This window comes from Perissodus microlepis, chromosome 4 (genome assembly GCF_051167445.1).
Source record: "Perissodus microlepis isolate ML-2025 ecotype Zambia chromosome 4, ASM5116744v1, whole genome shotgun sequence".
NCBI classification, from domain to species: domain Eukaryota; kingdom Metazoa; phylum Chordata; class Actinopteri; order Cichliformes; family Cichlidae; genus Perissodus; species Perissodus microlepis.
Window position 1 is genome coordinate 2,225,534 of NC_140464.1, and position 20,411 is coordinate 2,245,944.

Below are 20,411 nucleotides of genomic sequence, written 5' to 3' on the forward strand. Positions count from 1 at the left end.
TAACAGATCAAATTAAGAGTACATTAAAAACAATCACACTGAGTAAAAGAGCTGTTCTCTCGTTCCTTTGAGACAGACTTAAACTCTCAGATCATTTCAGTTCCTCCTGCAGATTTTTCCAGGAAGCAGGGGCAGCGTATTTAAAAGCCCTTTTCCCCAATTCTGTTCTGATTTTTAGGACAATCAATTATGAAGGAAATTATCTACAGAGACCAGTTTGTGTGTCAGACACTTTTATTACTGCTGTAAAGCTTTAACATGGGGACTGACTCACTGCTGGAGTCTCTGCTGGACATTAAAGGAACTGCAGGTGTTGGTGTTTCTTTGTTGTCGAAGAGTGTGTGTGTTCCTGCTGTTGCAGCTGCAGGCCCTTCCTCTCGTGGTTTGCAAAATAAACTCTTGTTTTCATCTCACAGAGAGAACCAGGAAAGGCTGAAATGTTTGCTCTATACTTTGGGAAGAACTGCAGCTGTTGGAAAAGAAAGGCACAGACGAAAGTGGTTTTGAAATGATTCTGTTTATTAACCAGTTTTACACATCAGTGTTCACCAAAAACCTTTACATTTATCTCCAGGTGCAGCATCAAATCTATCCGTACTGATGCTTAAAGGCGTGGAAGTGCTTTTATTTTGAAAAAACAAACACTGCTTTTCCTTTTTTTTTTTTTTTTTTTTTAATCCATGCTGCTTTCACATCATATGGAAAAATCCAGGAAATTTAAGTTAGAATTGTTCCATAGGGTTAGGCTCCATGAACCCTTTTAGTAAAAATCCTGCAGAGAGCAAAACAAACGCTGGAATCTTCCACATATCCCGACGCACTCGAACGCAGCACAGTCATCAGTTGGATTTGGGCAGCCTGTAGACGTTGCCGGACATTATGAGCTGATGGTCCCTGACCTTCCTCTGCAGGAACGCCTCCAGCTCGTTCACGTCCATCTCCGTGACGACGAACATCCGCAGCATGGTGTGTATGCGTTCCAGTGTCATGGTGTCCAGGTTGGTGAGCATGGCCCAGACCCAGAACAGCTGCAGAGACAGAGACCCAGTGTGCTTACTGTAAGAGTTTAAGACTTAACTAGAACTAGCTGATACTTTTCAGGCTGAAGCGCTCGTTTGAGCTGCTTCCCCAGCAGAGAGGTGACGTTCCAGACAGCTGAAGACCTACACTACGCGATTCACAAAGCACTGAACCCCTACGGCCCCTCCCACAAGAGGTGGGCTGTCCACAGCTGTGCCTCAATGGCTAAGATCCCGGCTCTCAGGCGCTCTCCCATGAAAGACCTCCTTAGGAGACCCAACCAGGGGTGAGTTACCCTCCTGGGATCATGCGGGTGCACCAAGTCGTTCACAACAATAAGCTCGTGATTTATGGAGCATGTGATAGTTAAAATAACTGTGACCAGTAATCCTAAAACACCCACTGTCATTCATTATTAAGTGATTTTTATAACACGATTGAAAAGAAGCGGCACATCATCAGGTGCCAGGTTTCAAATATTTAAAGTAACTAAGTAATTAACCCTGAAACAGCAGGAGGAATGAAGTGTGTGCGTACCTGCAGCTTCTCCTCCCTCTGCTCGGACTGCGTGGCGGTGTTGGAGTCCCTCTCCTCGTCGCTGTCGATCAGCATCACGCCTCTGTCCAGCTTCTCTTTGGACGAACCCTTCTCCACCACGTAGAAGTGGCCGCCCGCCTCCTCCCTCAGCACGCCCTGCTGCTGCCACAGAGCCAGCTTCCTGTGCACCAGCTCCTTCGGGGCGCCCAGCTTCGCACTCAGCTCCTCCAACGTCCAAGAACCTGAGAGGACGAGCAGGTACACGACGATCAAACTGCATCTCCCTCGACTCCACGCAGCGTAACGAGCGATGTCAGAGGCGATAGTTTACAACCATGACATCGCCATGTCAGGAAAACATCAGGGGTCATCGCAGAATTACATCATGCATGTACAGCATGAAAGCGCTCTGAAATGAAAGTTCTTACTTTTCTCTTGGAAGTACATGATGGTGGCAGCCTGGATGGGTGAGACCGTGAGGTTGGTGAGGACTCGGTCCTCCAGCTCCACGTCCAGAGTGACCGAGCCCAGGTGAGGCTTCCAGCTCAGCGTCCTCATGGCCTGAAACACAAACGGGACTCGACTCAGCAGGTAAAAGCGTAGCTGTGCATTTGGTTTCTACTGCAAACCAAACCAGAGACGCCACAGTGGGTCAACTCCACCTTCAGCTTCTCGTAGCGGTGGGTGTAGGCCTCCATGGCCTGGCAGACGACAGGAGGGAGCTCCAGCTTCTCCTCCTTCAGCGTGGGCCAGAACTCAGACGAGAGGATGATGGCCGACAGGAGCAGCGGCGGCTGCTCCTCCTCGCTCAGCTTTGACTCCTCCTCACGGATGTTGCTGTTGATCCTGCGAGAGTCCGCCATGTCCTGCATCCATCGGGTAATCACAACGTTCTCAGAAATTCATCCTTAGGGAATGTCCTAAAATATCTGGTTAACGATCCATATTCCAGATGTTTACCTTCAACATGACCTCGCAGTAATGCATGTGAGACTCGCCGAACCGCAGCTTCAGCAGCTCCACGTTACGAATCTCCCTGAAGACGCAGAAAGCAGGACGGGTGTGAGGATCTTGGGACAGTTTGGGCAGCATTTACTTTGCTATCAGTGACCCGACATGTTCAAAATACCAACACTTTCTCTCAGCTTTAAGCCGGGCGCTGGTGCGGTCGTACCTGGCCGTGTTGTAGTTGAGCTGCTGCAGCAGCCTGTCGGCGAGTACGCCTCTGTACTCGTCTATGAAGATCTCCTTACTGCCGTAGATGCTGACCAGCAGGCTGATGATGTCGGACGAGCGGCGCTTCGAGCCCATTTTATCTGAGAACAAACACACGAGTAAGATCTTTCTCTTCACCTGCGGTCTCCTTCATGGCGCTCAGCGCGGTGCGTTCACTGACCGGGCATGGCATCGGTCGGGTCTGGAGTCCAGTCCTCGGTGTCGTTGCCTTCTTCGTCGCTGTCCTGCATCTCCAGAGTCACCGGGTCTCCTCGGGACAGCTCGGAGGCGAGGTCGGTGCAGCCCTCTGCATCTCCGGTCAGACCGGCTACGATCTGCCTCACCGTGTCCTCCCGGGTCCTGAAACACAACACGGACGTTTGATCCTCTGCTAGGACGTCAAATTTTAAACTCATGTAGAACTTTACTCACAAAAAAGTGCACGATCAGAGCCAAAAGATCAGAGCAGGACTGAAAGTGAATCGCGCCGGCGCCTGCGTGGACTCACCTGAGGTACTTGCGGATCGGCTGGGAGACGACCTGCAGGATGACCATGGACGGGTCGAGCTCTCGGAGCGCCTTGATGGCCGAGATGTAAACGGTGAGGATGTCCGACGTGTGAACGCCTGCAGACAGATCAGTCAGTTTCACAGACGTTACCATAGAGACCAGCTTCCCTACACGATGATGAGGATGACCTGAGAAATCACACGTGTGCACGACGAGCTGAAAAACAGCTTCAAAATAAGCAAATCAACAAATGCTGTTTTTAAACAGCTGCATCAGCTGCATCAGCTCTATGGTCCGCCTCCACCTCCTCCTGTCACCCTCTGCACGTCCTTCACCACCTCACTGAACCTCCTCTGAGCTCTTTTCCTCCTCCACCTTCATCTCATTGTTGTTTTCTTCTCTAATCCTGACTTTAAACATTGAATCGCGTTTAACTTAAAAAAATCTGCCACCGCGACTCATCAGGTCACAAAAACAAACCCCAACAGAAACCGACCCGGGTGCAGTAGGCGGCTTTCGAAGGCAGATTTGAGCGAGGTGAGGAGCTGCTGTCTCTGATTGGTTCTCTCCAGGCAGAACTTCAGATCCTCAATAGCAGCTTTGGATTCTGGGAAATCTGAAAGAAAGCACAAGAGCCACAAAGAGTTTGAAATGAGAGAAAAAAATCTGGTTTACAGAGAGAGAGAGAGAATTATTATTATTGTTTTTTGACTGTGGCTCTGTTACAAACAGAAACTGATTAAATGACAGAAAAACTAAAAACTAGAAGTTTTTCTGTCATTTAAATGTTTATCTACTACTTTATTACTTTGTCGTAGCATGAATGACCACCGGGGAGCTCTTTCTACAAACTTCATGCCCTTCTTTATTTTTTTCTAATCCTTTCAGTGGGCCAGAGTGGATTCTTTCCCGGGGCGATTCTGTCCCACAGGCCTTATGTTTGACCACCCCGTTCTACAGCGGCGTCTAGCTGAAACGCTCCGTCGTCCTGACTCGAGCTGAGCTCTAAGCGATGAGAGGAAACACTGCCGTAGAGGAAACGAGAGCTCCGCGGCAAAGAAAAGACTTAAAGAATGAGCAGGCGTCAGCGTCCAATCACAGCTCAGAGGTCAGAGTTCAGCCTGGCGTGGATCTGTAAACCTGCTGCAGACTCCCACCTCTGATGATGCTGAAGAGCTCCTCGATCCTCATGTTGACATAGATCCTGCAGAAGAACTGATGCATGTGGCACCTCCACTGCTTCAGCACCGAGCTGCCGCCCGGGACCACCTGGATGCCGAGACCGCCGGGGGCCGCTGGGAGTGAAGCGGCGTCTCCGTCCGCCTCACTGGCAAACACTTTAGCCAGCCAGCCCAGCACCAGCTCCAACCACTGCTCTCACACACACACACACACACACACACACACACACACACACACACACACAATAAATGAGGTGCAGGCGACAGCGAGTTTCAGTGTGGACAGATGCTGCAGATGTTTCACCTCCTGGAACTCCAGCAGGAAGGAGCGCTCGTACTCGCCCCGGCACAGCTGCTCCATCCGCATCTCAATGAGCTTGTGGAGGATGGTGGTGACGGCCTCGGAGCTCACCCACTCCAGCAGCTGCAGCTTCGACCTGGAAACAACCAATCAGACGTCAGCGTTTCAGACTGCAAGAGAACAAACAGCTGATCTGAGCCACGCTTCAGCATCATAAATAAAACTGTTAGAAATGATCTAGGATTTATATTTGCTTTATATTAAATTATTATTATTTTATTTTAGTCACAACTTTATTTATTCTTTTTTTTTTACTCTGAAAATTCAAGGAAATAATGCCAACTTCCTGCCTCGTTACGTCAATTGTTTCAAATTAAAAGCCTGACTCACAGGATGTGGCTGAGCTCCTGCAGGTGTTCCAGGGCCTGCTGACACCAGCACTGCTGCACGGGGACCCAGCAGCCCCGGCAGGCCCCGCCGCCGGGGCCATCGGGAGCCTCGGTGGCGTCCTCACCGCTGCCCTCCCGGTTCATGTAGACAGAGAAGGTCCGGCTGTAAAACTCCAGCACTCGCTCCTGGAGGACGGGAGCCGGGGAGAAGAGGAGGAGGGCCCTGATGGTGGTGAAGGCTCGCTCCATGAGGGCTTTGGATCCTGGGCCACACAGACCTCCACGGCCCTCATCCTGCCACGCCCCCAGCTTCTCCAAACCAGCTGTAAGGAGGAGGAGAAGTTTGAATGCTGCTCACAGAGAAAACCCATCAACTCTCTGATGGTCCACTCACCCAGAAAAGGTTGGAGCCTGTCCAGCAGAGTCCTGAAGGCCGTAAGCAGAACCCAGACCCTGTCCTTCTCCTCCATCTCGTTCTCCGGCTGCTTCAGGCCAGACCAGAACTCGGGAACCACGCAGGCAGACAGACGCATCTGCAGCGTCTCCAGCAGCCAGCTGCCCAGCAGCCGGCCCAGACCCTGATCGTTCAGCAGGGCCAGCGAGTCTGAGAGGCTCTGCTCTGACACCGAGCTACCCGGAGACACCTGAACGCAACCAAAACACAGCGTTACACAAACACAGGATGCACAGGTGCTGGTGATGGCTGACAGGGTTTCTTCACAGCGAGTTTCAGTTTGGATTTCTTAGACTGACCGATGGCCCTCGTACAGAGGAGCAAAACCACGAGACTGGAGGAGACCAAAGCCGAGTTTGTGTCTCAGCTTTTGTTTTTTGGTCAATTTCACTAACCCTTGTGGTTGTTTTGCTTCTTTTTGACCTGATCTGCATCTTGCTCCGAGTCTCTGTGCGCTCCTTTTGAGTCTTTGCACTTGCTTTATTAATCTGTGTTCATTTTACATTTCTTACAGTTGAATTTGTGTAGCTTTGTGGTCTTTCTCTAACTGTGAAAGTTCGTTTTTTCACACACTTGTTTCACCTCTGTGTTCATTTTTATTCCCTCTGTTTTGTAACTTGTAAGTTTGGCTGTTTATGGACGTCACGTCACAGTTTACTTTAAATTTATGAGGATTAATAACCAATAATGAACGCAGTAGGAAGCAGACAGGGGAAACAACACAGATTAGGACCATTAAGAAGACATCGATACATACAAGCCGAATTTAACCGAAAACTTCTCCTGATTAATGTGACGTCTTAAAACCTCTCAAATTGCTAACAAACCACATCTACGACCAACGAAACGTTAAATCGAGAGATTTTTTAATGGAGTTCGGTTGCTCGTTATGCTACAGTCACATAGCTGCAGGTGTCCAGAGTGGGAAGCCACTCACCAGCGCCGCAGTGACGGTTTCCCAGGATTCAGCGACCCCGGGATTCGGTCCGGATCCAGACATCTCCACTGAGTCCGGTTCCATCGCACTTTCCTCCATTTTCTCACACTTTTCCTCACAAACCGCGAAGCAGCTTCTCGGTGTCCCACATTTAAACTGTGGAGGTTCTATCCGGTTATAACGTCGCTCCAGAACATCTACAAACACGCTCCATGTTTCCGGTGGGTATTACTCATGTCTAAGAATAATATTGCTTAAAATCAGCCCCAGTTTCTGTTATTACTCTGAACTAAAACTACATGTTCTTCAGTATCGCGGGTTTACTTCTTCTTCGTGATCACGATCTTCTTCTTCTTCTTCTCGTAATTTTGACGCCAAGGAGCCATATGCTGCCCTCTACTGTCAGACAGTGCGCATTGTAAATCCTCGCAGATTTTATTTTGAAGTTCACAGGAAGTGTCTCTGTGGGCTGGTGTTTGTCATAACAGTGGCGAACTTGTCATGAGGATAAAATTGCCGCTATAACGTTTTAAATGGCTCCGTACTCGGTTGTTCATATCCAGAAATGATCAAAGAATTTAGAGAAAAACAAAATCAACTTTTTTTTTTATGGAGAAAGAAAAAAATGTGAATACTTTAACATTTTTTTCTCACAGTGTCATAAGTCACTGGACATTGTGGACATCCACGGTCACTTCATGCATAATGCACATTCTATGTGTAGGGACGTGTGCAGGTATATGTGTATGTGTATGTGTATGTATATGTATATTTAGATGCTGTATATTTAGATGCACACTCATATTACATGTGAGTGTGCGTGTACACGTCTATTCTTATAGATATCTATTACTTACATAGGAAGAGTAGTGGTAGAAAAATTATGTTATAACTATGTAGTTTATAGTTTATGTCTTGCATATTTCTACAGCTATATCCACAGTCACATACTGTGTATGCTACCGTTGTATATAGTTTAATATCTTACTTATTTTATATTTGTTTGTATTTTATTTGTATTTTTTTGTATTATCCTTCTGCTTTCTGTACCTGAGCTGAGGTAATGCAAAAATTTCCACACAGTGGGATCAATAAAGTCTTATCTTATCTTTTCTTATTAAATTAAATATTAACACACAGAAAATTACAATTAGGAACTGCAACACTATTTACATTCATGGCACAGATCATTTTTATAAATATAAATACTCGATTAATAAACTTAATAATGAATATCAACTCATTGTAAATGTGTTATTAGTAATGTATTGCGGTCTTTGTTAATCTGCTCCCCAGTGGTCAAACTGAGTAACTACAGCTGTTCTAACACGCTGACATAAGAAGAAGAAGACAGAATAATCCTTTAATTGTCCCACAAGGGGAAATTTGGGTGTAACAGCAGCAAAAAAGACACATATACAAACAAACAGTACACAAGACACAGAACAGAAACATACACAAGTTTTACATATCTATATCAAGGACAATGGTTACCAAAAACAGAGTACTGTTTAGAGGTAATTATTAAATAAAATAAAATAAAATACAGATAAGAGGCAAACCCAGGTTGTAGAGTGAATCAGTTGATAAAATATTGCAGTTACAGCGCTGATGTAAACATCTATGTTTGTTGGGAGCAGTTCTGGTTGTGCAGTCTGACAGCTGCAGGGAGGAAGGACCTGTGGAAACGCTCCTTCATGCATCGAGGATGCAGCAGTCTGTCACCAAAGCAGCTCTGCAGTTCAGCAACATCTACATGCATGGGGTGGGAGACTCTGTCCATCAGAGATGTTATTTTGGCCAGAGTCCTTCTGTCTCCCACCACCTGCACTGGGTCCAGGGTGCATCCCAGAACAGAGCTGGCCTTCCTGATGAGTTTATCCAGCCTCTTCCTCTCAGCTGCCGATAAACTGCTGCTCCAACATACCACACTGTAAAAAATGACAGATGCCACCACAGAGTCATAGAAGGTCTTTAAAAGCGCTCCCTGTGCTCCAAATGACCTCAGCCGCCTCAGTCTGCTCTGACCCTTCCTGTACAGAGCATCAGTGTTGTGGCTCCAGTCTAGCTTATTATTCAGGTGAACATCCAGGTGCCTATACATGCGGGGCAATCGTGGCTCAAGAGTTGTGAGTTTGCCTTGTAATCAGAAGGTTGCCAGTCTTGGTCATTGTATCCTTGGGCAAGACACTTCACCCGTTGCCTGTTGGTAGCGCCAGTGTCCAGCAGCCTCGCCTCTGTCAGTGCGCCCAGGGTGGCTGTGGCTACAATGTAGCTGCCATCACCAGTGTGTGAATGTGTGGATGACTGGATGTGTAAAGCGCTTTGGGGTCCTTAGGGACTAGTAAAGCGCTATACAAATACAGGCCATTTACCATTTACGAGTCCACTATCTCAATGTCCACTCCCTGGATGTTCACCAGTGTCAGTGTGGTGGGTCTGCGTCTCCGGAAATCCACCACCAACTCCTTGGTTTTCCCGGCGTTGATCAGCAGGTGGCACGAGTCACCACTGTCTGTACTCTGAGTCTATGGCAGAGTCGTCAGAGAACTTCTGTAGGTGGCAGCGTGGGGAGTTGATGGAGAAGTCTGCGGTGAAGAGGAACGGTGCCAGCACTGTTCCCCATGGGGCCCCCGGACTGCAGACCAGCGTATCAGAGACACAGCCCTGTGTCCTCACATACTGGCGGCATTCTGTGAGGTAGTCCAGTATCTACTGGGATACTGGCTCCAGCTTGTCCCTCAGAAGTCGTGGCTGGATGGTGTTGAAAGCACTGGAGAAATCAAAGAACATGATCCTCACAGTGCTTCCAGGCTTCTCCAGGTGAGTCAGAGCTCGGTGCAGGAGGTAGATAATGGCGTCCTTCACCCCGATGCCAGGCTGGTAAGCAAACTGCAGCGAAAATATAGTTCTCGAAGGCGGGGAGAGGATGTAAACGGGTGGGGCGAGTGGAACTGAGCCAGGCGCTCCTGACAGGACGCCAAAACATCTGAAGTGGTGGAGTTGGTGCGTGAGGGGGGAAGGGGGGGGAGGGTTAACAAGGGCCTGCAGATGCAACAGCAGAGCACACACACACACACACACACACACACACACACACACGTAAAGATATTTAACTTTAAACTGACTCCACGCAGGAGTGCGCAGTGTGTCTGCACTCGCGTTGCTGTGCAGTACGTCTGCCTCACTCTGGCTTTTATTTTTTCTCTCGTGTCGTCTCGTGCAGGCAGCTACATCACCACCATCGGCGTGGACTTTAAGATCCGGACGGTGGATATCGACGGGGAGCGGGTGAAGCTGCAGATCTGGGACACGGCGGGGCAGGAGAGGTTTCGAACCATCACCTCAACGTAATGATCTCTGAAACTTTCTCCCCCGAGTTTCTTTGTATGCCTGCGTGCAGTGCACTGCAGCATCATCGCTGAGGTCATCAGTTTATTCCGCTTCACGTGTCCCCAGGTACTACAGAAACACCCACGGCGTCATCATAGTTTACGACGTGACAAATCCAGAGTCGTTCGTAAATGTTAAGAGGTGGCTGAATGAAATCTCCCAGAACTGTGACAACGTCTGCAAGATCCTGGGTAGGTCGACCGTAAACTCATCCTGAATATCAGTGTTTCAGTGTGAACTCTGACCCGCTCACAGGTGTGCCGAAAGCTGCTGAGAGGCTCCGTCTGCTTCCAGGTGACGTACAGTTTGTTAAAGATGCAGCTGCATTCATTCAGCTCCATTATCCACTTTAATGTCCAGACTTGGAAAATTGAGTTTGGATATGTTTTAAAGTCCACATGGTGCAGTCGGCTTGAACTCTGGTCGAATATTTTATTTATTATGATATCATGCAGGCAGATCTCTGGTGAGGAGAGCCTCTTTCCCCTCACCAACAGTTTATAAACTTCCTGATGGTGAGACGTGCCGTCCCGCTGAGTCTTCATAAACACTTTTGTCCTTTTGTAGATCTACTGTGTTTATTAAGACAAACTGTTGTTATTGCACTCGTGTTATCAGATGATTTCTCAGGTTCAGTAAACGTGAAGTTTTACTAGTAATTTTAAACAGGCAGGTTATTCTGCAGGTCTGACTCTGGGGAGGTGAAAAGGGTTTGACACTTAAAGATCAGTGTCTCTCACTGCAGATATGAATGTGTGGAGCTACAGCACAGCAGGCTGTAGCTCTCGCTGTGCCTGAGGGTCTACAGTCTGCCAGCACTGAATGCAAGTAGCAGCCAGGAGGTCACATGACCTAAAGGATCATTCTGGTGTTTATGCTTTTTTTTTTCTAACCAGACTGCAGCGTTTCATGTGTGTTGGACTGAAGCTAAAGAGCGACTAATGTGCAGGTTGGTTTGTGGATGCTAACCAGAAAAACATTTTCTGTGACGTTTATTCAAACGAGTGGATTCCTGAGCTCGCCTTAAATGACTCGTTTCAGTCTGAGCTGCACTGGTTTATGAGGAGGTGTGTGATCATCAGCTTAATCAGCACCTGCAAAACTGTCTCATTCAAGTTACACCACAAAAATGAAGTTGGTCTGAGCCTCTTGAGCTTCTGTCCCGGCTTTTTCTTCACCACTATCGACGACAGATTACAATTTTCAAACACTTCAATCGGCAGGAAACAAACCTGGTTTCATCATTAAAACTGATTCTTATGACTCATCTCTCCAAAGACAGAATTCAGTTCATGGTCACATGTAGCCAAAGAACTTTCCACCAACATGGCACCGATGCTTGAGCTCTAGAGTCGGGGACCTCTGTGGTGACCATTCAAACACGTTCTACCTTTTTGGCGTGAAACGTGTTTGATTGGGCACTGCGTCAGTCAATAATGCGTCCTGATTGGTGGAAAACCCTGAGATTTGGTCACATGTCGAGTCTGTGCTCCCACCACAGCTGCACAGCGCTTTAGGGAGAATCAGTTTTTATGTTAAAGTGCTCCGATTCTGCTCGTTCCCTCCATGTTTTTGGATTAAAGCAGCTTTGCATGATTACTCACTTATCTCGTGCTAGGCTTGTTTCAGACAGGCTCCATCCTGTCTGAAACAAGCCGATAGCTTCTCCCCTGTTAAGTCAGTTTTTCTCCGGTTGGCTCATCAGCAGAGGTTTTGAAAGTGGGAAAATAATGACCTTGCGACCCTTCACAATGACAGGTTATAGTTGTGTAGGTTTCACTGAAGATGAAGTCAAGCTGCAGGGATTTGTTTCTATTTTGTTCTGTTACCTTCTGTGACACGTGGAAGATGAAAGCCATATCACGCTCCACGTCTTTAATCGCCAGTTCTCATGTTGGTGGAAAAAAGGGAGAAACACTGAGAAACTCTACATCTGTATTTGCAGTGAACTAAAACATACAAAACCAAACACCAGCATGGTCCTTTAACTTTGGTCTTAAACCACTGTTTAGTGTTTTTTTTTCTTAATACAGAACATGTATTTAACCAGTGAAAGGGAGCTGTTTGTTCAATTGTGACATTAACGTGTGTGATGAGTACAAACTGTCTGCATGCCTTATTTCAGTCTGAATGAGGCCAGTAAGCCCAAAACATGTTTTAATGTAAATCTGATGCCAAGCAAATGTGTCCAAATACAATAAAAGCAATAAATTCAGTGATTCTTTGTGCAGTGATGAGACTGTATGCAATGAAATCCTAGAATTTCACTTACCTTTAGTATAGTGACCTCACAGCAGCCATGTTTTTGGTTAGGTGATGTCATTAAAATGCCCCAAAAGGCTCCAACAGTACAAACACGGCTCAGAGGTCCAGCTCAGGTGAGGCGGAGCCGACAGTCACCTGTGCCACGCCCCTAACAATGCAAACTTTAAACAGGTGAGTTATAAAAACATCGTCCTCTGTACAGGTGTTATTTTTATTAGTCCTTTATTTACCCAGGTAAAAAAATCTCATTTCCAACAGAGACCTGGCATCATGGCAACAAAAGTCAAAATACACATAGCACTACAACATTTACAACAAATACAATATCCCATACCAACATGTGTAAAATACACAATAACAGATCAAATTAAGAGTACATTAAAAACAATCACACTGAGTAAAAGAGCTGTTCTCTCGTTCCTTTGAGACAGACTTAAACTCTCAGATCATTTCAGTTCCTTCTGCAGATTTTTCCAGGAAGCAGGGGCAGCGTATTTAAAAGCCCTTTTCCCCAATTCTGTTCTGATTTTTAGGACAATCAATTATGAAGGAAATTATCTACAGAGACCAGTTTGTGTGTCAGACACTTTTATTACTGCTGTAAAGCTTTAACATGGGGACTGACTCACTGCTGGAGTCTCTGCTGGACATTAAAGGAACTGCAGGTGTTGGTGTTTCTTTGTTGTCGAAGAGTGTGTGTGTTCCTGCTGTTGCAGCTGCAGGCCCTTCCTCTCGTGGTTTGCAAAATAAACTCTTGTTTTCATCTCACAGAGAGAACCAGGAAAGGCTGAAATGTTTGCTCTATACTTTGGGAAGAACTGCAGCTGTTGGAAAAGAAAGGCACAGACGAAAGTGGTTTTGAAATGATTCTGTTTATTAACCAGTTTTACACATCAGTGTTCACCAAAAACCTTTACATTTATCTCCAGGTGCAGCATCAAATCTATCCGTACTGATGCTTAAAGGCGTGGAAGTGCTTTTATTTTGAAAAAACAAACACTGCTTTTCCTTTTTTTTTTTTTTTTAATCCATGCTGCTTTCACATCATATGGAAAAATCCAGGAAATTTAAGTTAGAATTGTTCCATAGGGTTAGGCTCCATGAACCCTTTTAGTAAAAATCCTGCAGAGAGCAAAACAAACGCTGGAATCTTCCACATATCCCGACGCACTCGAACGCAGCACAGTCATCAGTTGGATTTGGGCAGCCTGTAGACGTTGCCGGACATTATGAGCTGATGGTCCCTGACCTTCCTCTGCAGGAACGCCTCCAGCTCGTTCACGTCCATCTCCGTGACGACGGGTCCCGTGGCGACGAACATCCGCAGCATGGTGTGTATGCGTTCCAGTGTCATGGTGTCCAGGTTGGTGAGCATGGCCTGGACGTAGACCCAGAACAGCTGCAGAGACAGAGACCCAGTGTGCTTACTGTAAGAGTTTAAGACTTAACTAGAACTAGCTGATACTTTTCAGGCTGAAGCGCTCGTTTGAGCTGCTTCCCCAGCAGAGAGGTGACGTTCCAGACAGCTGAAGACCTACACTACGCGATTCACAAAGCACTGAACCCCTACGGCCCCTCCCACAAGAGGTGGGCTGTCCACAGCTGTGCCTCAATGGCTAAGATCCCGGCTCTCAGGCGCTCTCCCATGAAAGACCTCCTTAGGAGACCCAACCAGGGGTGAGTTACCCTCCTGGGATCATGCGGGTGCACCAAGTCGTTCACAACAATAAGCTCGTGATTTATGGAGCATGTGATAGTTAAAATAACTGTGACCAGTAATCCTAAAACACCCACTGTCATTCATTATTAAGTGATTTTTATAACACGATTGAAAAGAAGCGGCACATCATCAGGTGCCAGGTTTCAAATATTTAAAGTAACTAAGTAATTAACCCTGAAACAGCAGGAGGAATGAAGTGTGTGCGTACCTGCAGCTTCTCCTCCCTCTGCTCGGACTGCGTGGCGGTGTTGGAGTCCCTCTCCTCGTCGCTGTCGATCAGCATCACGCCTCTGTCCAGCTTCTCTTTGGACGAACCCTTCTCCACCACGTAGAAGTGGCCGCCCGCCTCCTCCCTCAGCACGCCCTGCTGCTGCCACAGAGCCAGCTTCCTGTGCACCAGCTCCTTCGGGGCGCCCAGCTTCGCACTCAGCTCCTCCAACGTCCAAGAACCTGAGAGGACGAGCAGGTACACGACGATCAAACTGCATCTCCCTCGACTCCACGCAGCGTAACGAGCGATGTCAGAGGCGATAGTTTACAACCATGACATCGCCATGTCAGGAAAACATCAGGGGTCATCGCAGAATTACATCATGCATGTACAGCATGAAAGCGCTCTGAAATGAAAGTTCTTACTTTTCTCTTGGAAGTACATGATGGTGGCAGCCTGGATGGGTGAGACCGTGAGGTTGGTGAGGACTCGGTCCTCCAGCTCCACGTCCAGAGTGACCGAGCCCAGGTGAGGCTTCCAGCTCAGCGTCCTCATGGCCTGAAACACAAACGGGACTCGACTCAGCAGGTAAAAGCGTAGCTGTGCATTTGGTTTCTACTGCAAACCAAACCAGAGACGCCACAGTGGGTCAACTCCACCTTCAGCTTCTCGTAGCGGTGGGTGTAGGCCTCCATGGCCTGGCAGACGACAGGAGGGAGCTCCAGCTTCTCCTCCTTCAGCGTGGGCCAGAACTCAGACGAGAGGATGATGGCCGACAGGGGCAGTGGCGGCTGCTCCTCCTCGCTCAGCTTTGACTCCTCCTCACGGATGTTGCTGTTGATCCTGCGAGAGTCCGCCATGTCCTGCATCCATCGGGTAATCACAACGTTCTCAGAAATTCATCCTTAGGGAATGTCCTAAAATATCTGGTTAACGATCCATATTCCAGATGTTTACCTTCAACATGACCTCGCAGTAATGCATGTGAGACTCGCCGAACCGCAGCTTCAGCAGCTCCACGTTACGAATCTCCCTGAAGACGCAGAAAACAGGACGGGTGTGAGGATCTTGGGACAGTTTGGGCAGCATTTACTTTGCTATCAGTGACCCGACATGTTCAAAATACCAACACTTTCTCTCAGCTTTAAGCCGGGCGCTGGTGCGGTCGTACCTGGCCGTGTTGTAGTTGAGCTGCTGCAGCAGCCTGTCGGCGAGCACGCCTCTGTACTCGTCTATGAAGATCTCCTTACTGCCGTAGATGCTGACCAGCAGGCTGATGATGTCGGACGAGCGGCGCTTCGAGCCCATTTTATCTGAGAACAAACACACGAGTAAGATCTTTCTCTTCACCTGCGGTCTCCTTCATGGCGCTCAGCGCGGTGCGTTCACTGACCGGGCATGGCATCGGTCGGGTCTGGAGTCCAGTCCTCGGTGTCGTTGCCTTCTTCGTCGCTGTCCTGCATCTCCAGAGTCACCGGGTCTCCTCGGGACAGCTCGGAGGCGAGGTCGGTGCAGCCCTCTGCATCTCCGGTCAGACCGGCTACGATCTGCCTCACCGTGTCCTCCCGGGTCCTGAAACACAACACGGACGTTTGATCCTCTGCTAGGACGTCAAATTTTAAACTCATGTAGAACTTTACTCACAAAAAAGTGCACGATCAGAGCCAAAAGATCAGAGCAGGACTGAAAGTGAATCCCGCCGGCGCCTGCGTGGACTCACCTGAGGTACTTGCGGATCGGCTGGGAGACGACCTGCAGGATGACCATGGACGGGTCGAGCTCTCGGAGCGCCTTGATGGCCGAGATGTAAACGGTGAGGATGTCCGACGTGTGAACGCCTGCAGACAGATCAGTCAGTTTCACAGACGTTACCATAGAGACCAGCTTCCCTACACGATGATGAGGATGACCTGAGAAATCACACGTGTGCACGACGAGCTGAAAAACAGCTTCAAAATAAGCAAATCAACAAATGCTGTTTTTAAACAGCTGCATCAGCTGCATCAGCTCTATGGTCCGCCTCCACCTCCTCCTGTCACCCTCTGCACGTCCTTCACCACCTCACTGAACCTCCTCTGAGCTCTTTTCCTCCTCCACCTTCATCTCATTGTTGTTTTCTTCTCTAATCCTGACTTTAAACATTGAATCGCGTTTAACTTAAAAAAATCTGCCACCGCGACTCATCAGGTCACAAAAACAAACCCCAACAGAAACCGACCCGGGTGCAGTAGGCGGCTTTCGAAGGCAGATTTGAGCGAGGTGAGGAGCTGCTGTCTCTGATTGGTTCTCTCCAGGCAGAACTTCAGATCCTCAATAGCAGCTTTGGATTCTGGGAAATCTGAAAGAAAGCACAAGAGCCACAAAGAGTTTGAAATGAGAGAAAAAAATCTGGTTTACAGAGAGAGAGAGAGAATTATTATTATTGTTTTTTGACTGTGGCTCTGTTACAAACAGAAACTGATTAAATGACAGAAAAACTAAAAACTAGAAGTTTTTCTGTCATTTAAATGTTTATCTACTACTTTATTACTTTGTCGTAGCATGAATGACCACCGGGGAGCTCTTTCTACAAACTTCATGCCCTTCTTTATTTTTTTCTAATCCTTTCAGTGGGCCAGAGTGGATTCTTTCCCGGGGCGATTCTGTCCCACAGGCCTTATGTTTGACCACCCTGTTCTACAGCGGCGTCTAGCTGAAACGCTCCGTCGTCCTGACTCGAGCTGAGCTCTAAGCGATGAGAGGAAACACTGCCGTAGAGGAAACGAGAGCTCCGCGGCAAAGAAAAGACTTAAAGAATCAGCAGGCGTCAGCGTCCAATCACAGCTCAGAGGTCAGAGTTCAGCCTGGCGTGGATCTGTAAACCTGCTGCAGACTCCCACCTCTGATGATGCTGAAGAGCTCCTCGATCCTCATGTTGACATAGATCCTGCAGAAGAACTGATGCATGTGGCACCTCCACTGCTTCAGCACCGAGCTGCCGCCCGGGACCACCTGGACGCCGAGACCGCCGGGGGCCGCTGGGAGTGAAGCGGCGTCTCCGTCCGCCTCACTGGCAAACACTTTAGCCAGCCAGCCCAGCACCAGCTCCAACCACTGCTCTCACACACACACACACACACACACACACACACACACACAGTAAATGAGGAGCAGGCGACAGCGAGTTTCAGTGTGGACAGATGCTGCAGATGTTTCACCTCCTGGAACTCCAGCAGGAAGGAGCGCTCGTACTCGCCCCGGCACAGCTGCTCCATCCGCATCTCAATGAGCTTGTGGAGGATGGTGGTGACGGCCTCGGAGCTCACCCACTCCAGCAGCTGCAGCTTCGACCTGGAAACAACCAATCAGACGTCAGCGTTTCAGACTGCAAGAGAACAAACAGCTGATCTGAGCCACGCTTCAGCATCATAAATAAAACTGTTAGAAATGATCTAGGATTTATATTTGCTTTATATTAAATTATTATTATTTTATTTTAGTCACAACTTTATTTATTTATTTTTTTTACTCTGAAAATTCAAGGAAATAATGCCAACTTCCTGCCTCGTTACGTCAATTGTTTCAAATTAAAAGCCTGACTCACAGGATGTGGCTGAGCTCCTGCAGGTGTTCCAGGGCCTGCTGACACCAGCACTGCTGCACGGGGACCCAGCAGCCCCGGCAGGCCCCGCCGCCGGGGCCATCGGGAGCCTCGGTGGCGTCCTCACCGCTGCCCTCCCGGTTCATGTAGACAGAGAAGGTCCGGCTGTAAAACTCCAGCACTCGCTCCTGGAGGACGGGAGCCGGGGAGAAGAGGAGGAGGGCCCTGATGGTGGTGAAGGCTCGCTCCATGAGGGCTTTGGATCCTGGGCCACACAGACCTCCACGGCCCTCATCCTGCCACGCCCCCAGCTTCTCCAAACCAGCTGTAAGGAGGAGGAGAAGTTTGAATGCTGCTCACAGAGAAAACCCATCAACTCTCTGATGGTCCACTCACCCAGAAAAGGTTGGAGCCTGTCCAGCAGAGTCCTGAAGGCCGTAAGCAGAACCCAGACCCTGTCCTTCTCCTCCATCTCGTTCTCCGGCTGCTTCAGGCCAGACCAGAACTCGGGAACCACGCAGGCAGACAGACGCATCTGCAGCGTCTCCAGCAGCCAGCTGCCCAGCAGCCGGCCCAGACCCTGATCGTTCAGCAGGGCCAGCGAGTCTGAGAGGCTCTGCTCTGACACCGAGCTACCCGGAGACACCTGAACGCAACCAAAACACAGCGTTACACAAACACAGGATGCACAGGTGCTGGTGATGGCTGACAGGGTTTCTTCACAGCGAGTTTCAGTTTGGATTTCTTAGACTGACCGATGACCCTCGTACAGAGGAGCAAAACCACGAGACTGGAGGAGACCAAAGCTGAGTTTGTGTCTCAGCTTTTGTTTTTTGGTCAATTTCACTAACCCTTGTGGTTGTTTTGCTTCTTTTTGACCTGATCTGCATCTTGCTCCGAGTCTCTGTGCGCTCCTTTTGAGTCTTTGCACTTGCTTTATTAATCTGTGTTCATTTTACATTTCTTACAGTTGAATTTGTGTAGCTTTGTGGTCTTTCTCTAACTGTGAAAGTTCGTTTTTTCACACACTTGTTTCACCTCTGTGTTCATTTTTATTCCCTCTGTTTTGTAACTTGTAAGTTTGGCTGTTTATGGACGTCACGTCACAGTTTACTTTAAATTTATGAGGATTAATAACCAATAATGAACGCAGTAGGAAGCAGACAGGGGAAACAACACAGATTAGGACCATTAAGAAGACATCGATACATACAAGCCGAATTTAACCGAAAACTTCTCCTGATTAATGTGACGTCTTAAAACCTCTCAAATTGCTAACAAACCACATCTACGACCAACGAAACGTTAAATCGAGAGATTTTTTAATGGAGTTCGGTTGCTCGTTATGCTACAGTCACATAGCTGCAGGTGTCCAGAGTGGGAAGCCACTCACCAGCGCCGCAGTGACGGTTTCCCAGGATTCAGCGACCCCGGGATTCGGTCCGGATCCAGACATCTCCACTGAGTCCGGTTCCATCGCACTTTCCTCCATTTTCTCACACTTTTCCTCACAAACCGCGAAGCAGCTTCTCGGTGTCCCACATTTAAACTGTGGAGGTTCTATCCGGTTATAACGTCGCTCCAGAACATCTACAAACACGCTCCATGTTTCCGGTGGGTATTACTCATGTCTAAGAATAATATTGCTTAAAATCAGCCCCAGTTTCTGTTATTACTCTGAACTAAAACTACATGTTCTTCAGTATCGCGGGTTTACTTCTTCTTCGTGATCACGATCTTCTTCTTCTTCTTCTCGTAATTTTGACGCCAAGGAGCCATATGCTGCCCTCTACTGTCAGACAGTGCGCATTGTAAATCCTCGCAGATTTTATTTTGAAGTTCACAGGAAGTGTCTCTGTGGGCTGGTGTTTGTCATAACAGTGGCGAACTTGTCATGAGGATAAAATTGCCGCTATAACGTTTTAAATGGCTCCGTACTCGGTTGTTCATATCCAGAAATGATCAAAGAATTTAGAGAAAAACAAAATCAACTTTTTTTTTTATGGAGAAAGAAAAAAATGTGAATACTTTAACATTTTTTTCTCACAGTGTCATAAGTCACTGGACATTGTGGACATCCACGGTCACTTCATGCATAATGCACATTCTATGTGTAGGGACGTGTGCAGGTATATGTGTATGTGTATGTATATGTATATTTAGATGCTGTATATTTAGATGCACACTCATATTACATGTGAGTGTGCGTGTACACGTCTATTCTTATAGATATCTATTACTTACATAGGAAGAGTAGTGGTAGAAAAATTATGTTATAACTATGTAGTTTATAGTTTATGTCTTGCATATTTCTACAGCTATATCCATAGTCACATACTGTGTATGCTACCGTTGTATATAGTTTAATATCTTACTTATTTTATATTTGTTTGTATTTTATTTGTATTTTTTTGTATTATCCTTCTGCTTTCTGTACCTGAGCTGAGGTAATGCAAAAATTTCCACACAGTGGGATCAATAAAGTCTTATCTTATCTTTTCTTATTAAATTAAATATTAACACACAGAAAATTACAATTAGGAACTGCAACACTATTTACATTCATGGCACAGATCATTTTTATAAATATAAATACTCGATTAATAAACTTAATAATGAATATCAACTCATTGTAAATGTGTTATTAGTAATGTATTGCGGTCTTTGTTAATCTGCTCCCCAGTGGTCAAACTGAGTA

The 20,411-nt window shown here is 47.4% G+C and overlaps 2 protein-coding genes across 2 annotated transcripts; both read right to left on the reverse strand.

Annotated features, from left to right (window-relative positions):
- Positions 1 to 498: 498 nt before the first annotated feature.
- On the reverse strand, positions 499 to 6,911 carry LOC146387987 (anaphase-promoting complex subunit 2-like). The gene is made up of 14 exons (XM_084925058.1): positions 6,545 to 6,911; positions 5,548 to 5,797; positions 5,155 to 5,476; positions 4,768 to 4,900; positions 4,440 to 4,653; positions 3,779 to 3,898; positions 3,281 to 3,398; positions 2,954 to 3,132; positions 2,732 to 2,873; positions 2,518 to 2,593; positions 2,220 to 2,423; positions 1,986 to 2,118; positions 1,558 to 1,799; positions 499 to 1,028 (listed from the first exon to the last, which is right to left on the reverse strand). The coding sequence occupies exons 1-14, from the start codon at positions 6,641 to 6,643 to the stop codon at positions 840 to 842; spliced, it is 2,421 nt and encodes an 806-aa protein (XP_084781184.1). The 5' UTR covers positions 6,644 to 6,911; the 3' UTR covers positions 499 to 839.
- Positions 6,912 to 13,058: 6,147 nt separating this feature from the next.
- Positions 13,059 to 19,471, reverse strand: LOC146387988 (anaphase-promoting complex subunit 2-like). The gene is made up of 14 exons (XM_084925060.1): positions 19,107 to 19,471; positions 18,110 to 18,359; positions 17,717 to 18,038; positions 17,331 to 17,463; positions 17,013 to 17,226; positions 16,352 to 16,471; positions 15,854 to 15,971; positions 15,527 to 15,705; positions 15,305 to 15,446; positions 15,091 to 15,166; positions 14,793 to 14,996; positions 14,559 to 14,691; positions 14,131 to 14,372; positions 13,059 to 13,601 (listed from the first exon to the last, which is right to left on the reverse strand). The coding sequence occupies exons 1-14, from the start codon at positions 19,203 to 19,205 to the stop codon at positions 13,392 to 13,394; spliced, it is 2,442 nt and encodes an 813-aa protein (XP_084781186.1). The 5' UTR covers positions 19,206 to 19,471; the 3' UTR covers positions 13,059 to 13,391.
- Between the last annotated feature and the right edge of the window lie 940 nt (positions 19,472 to 20,411).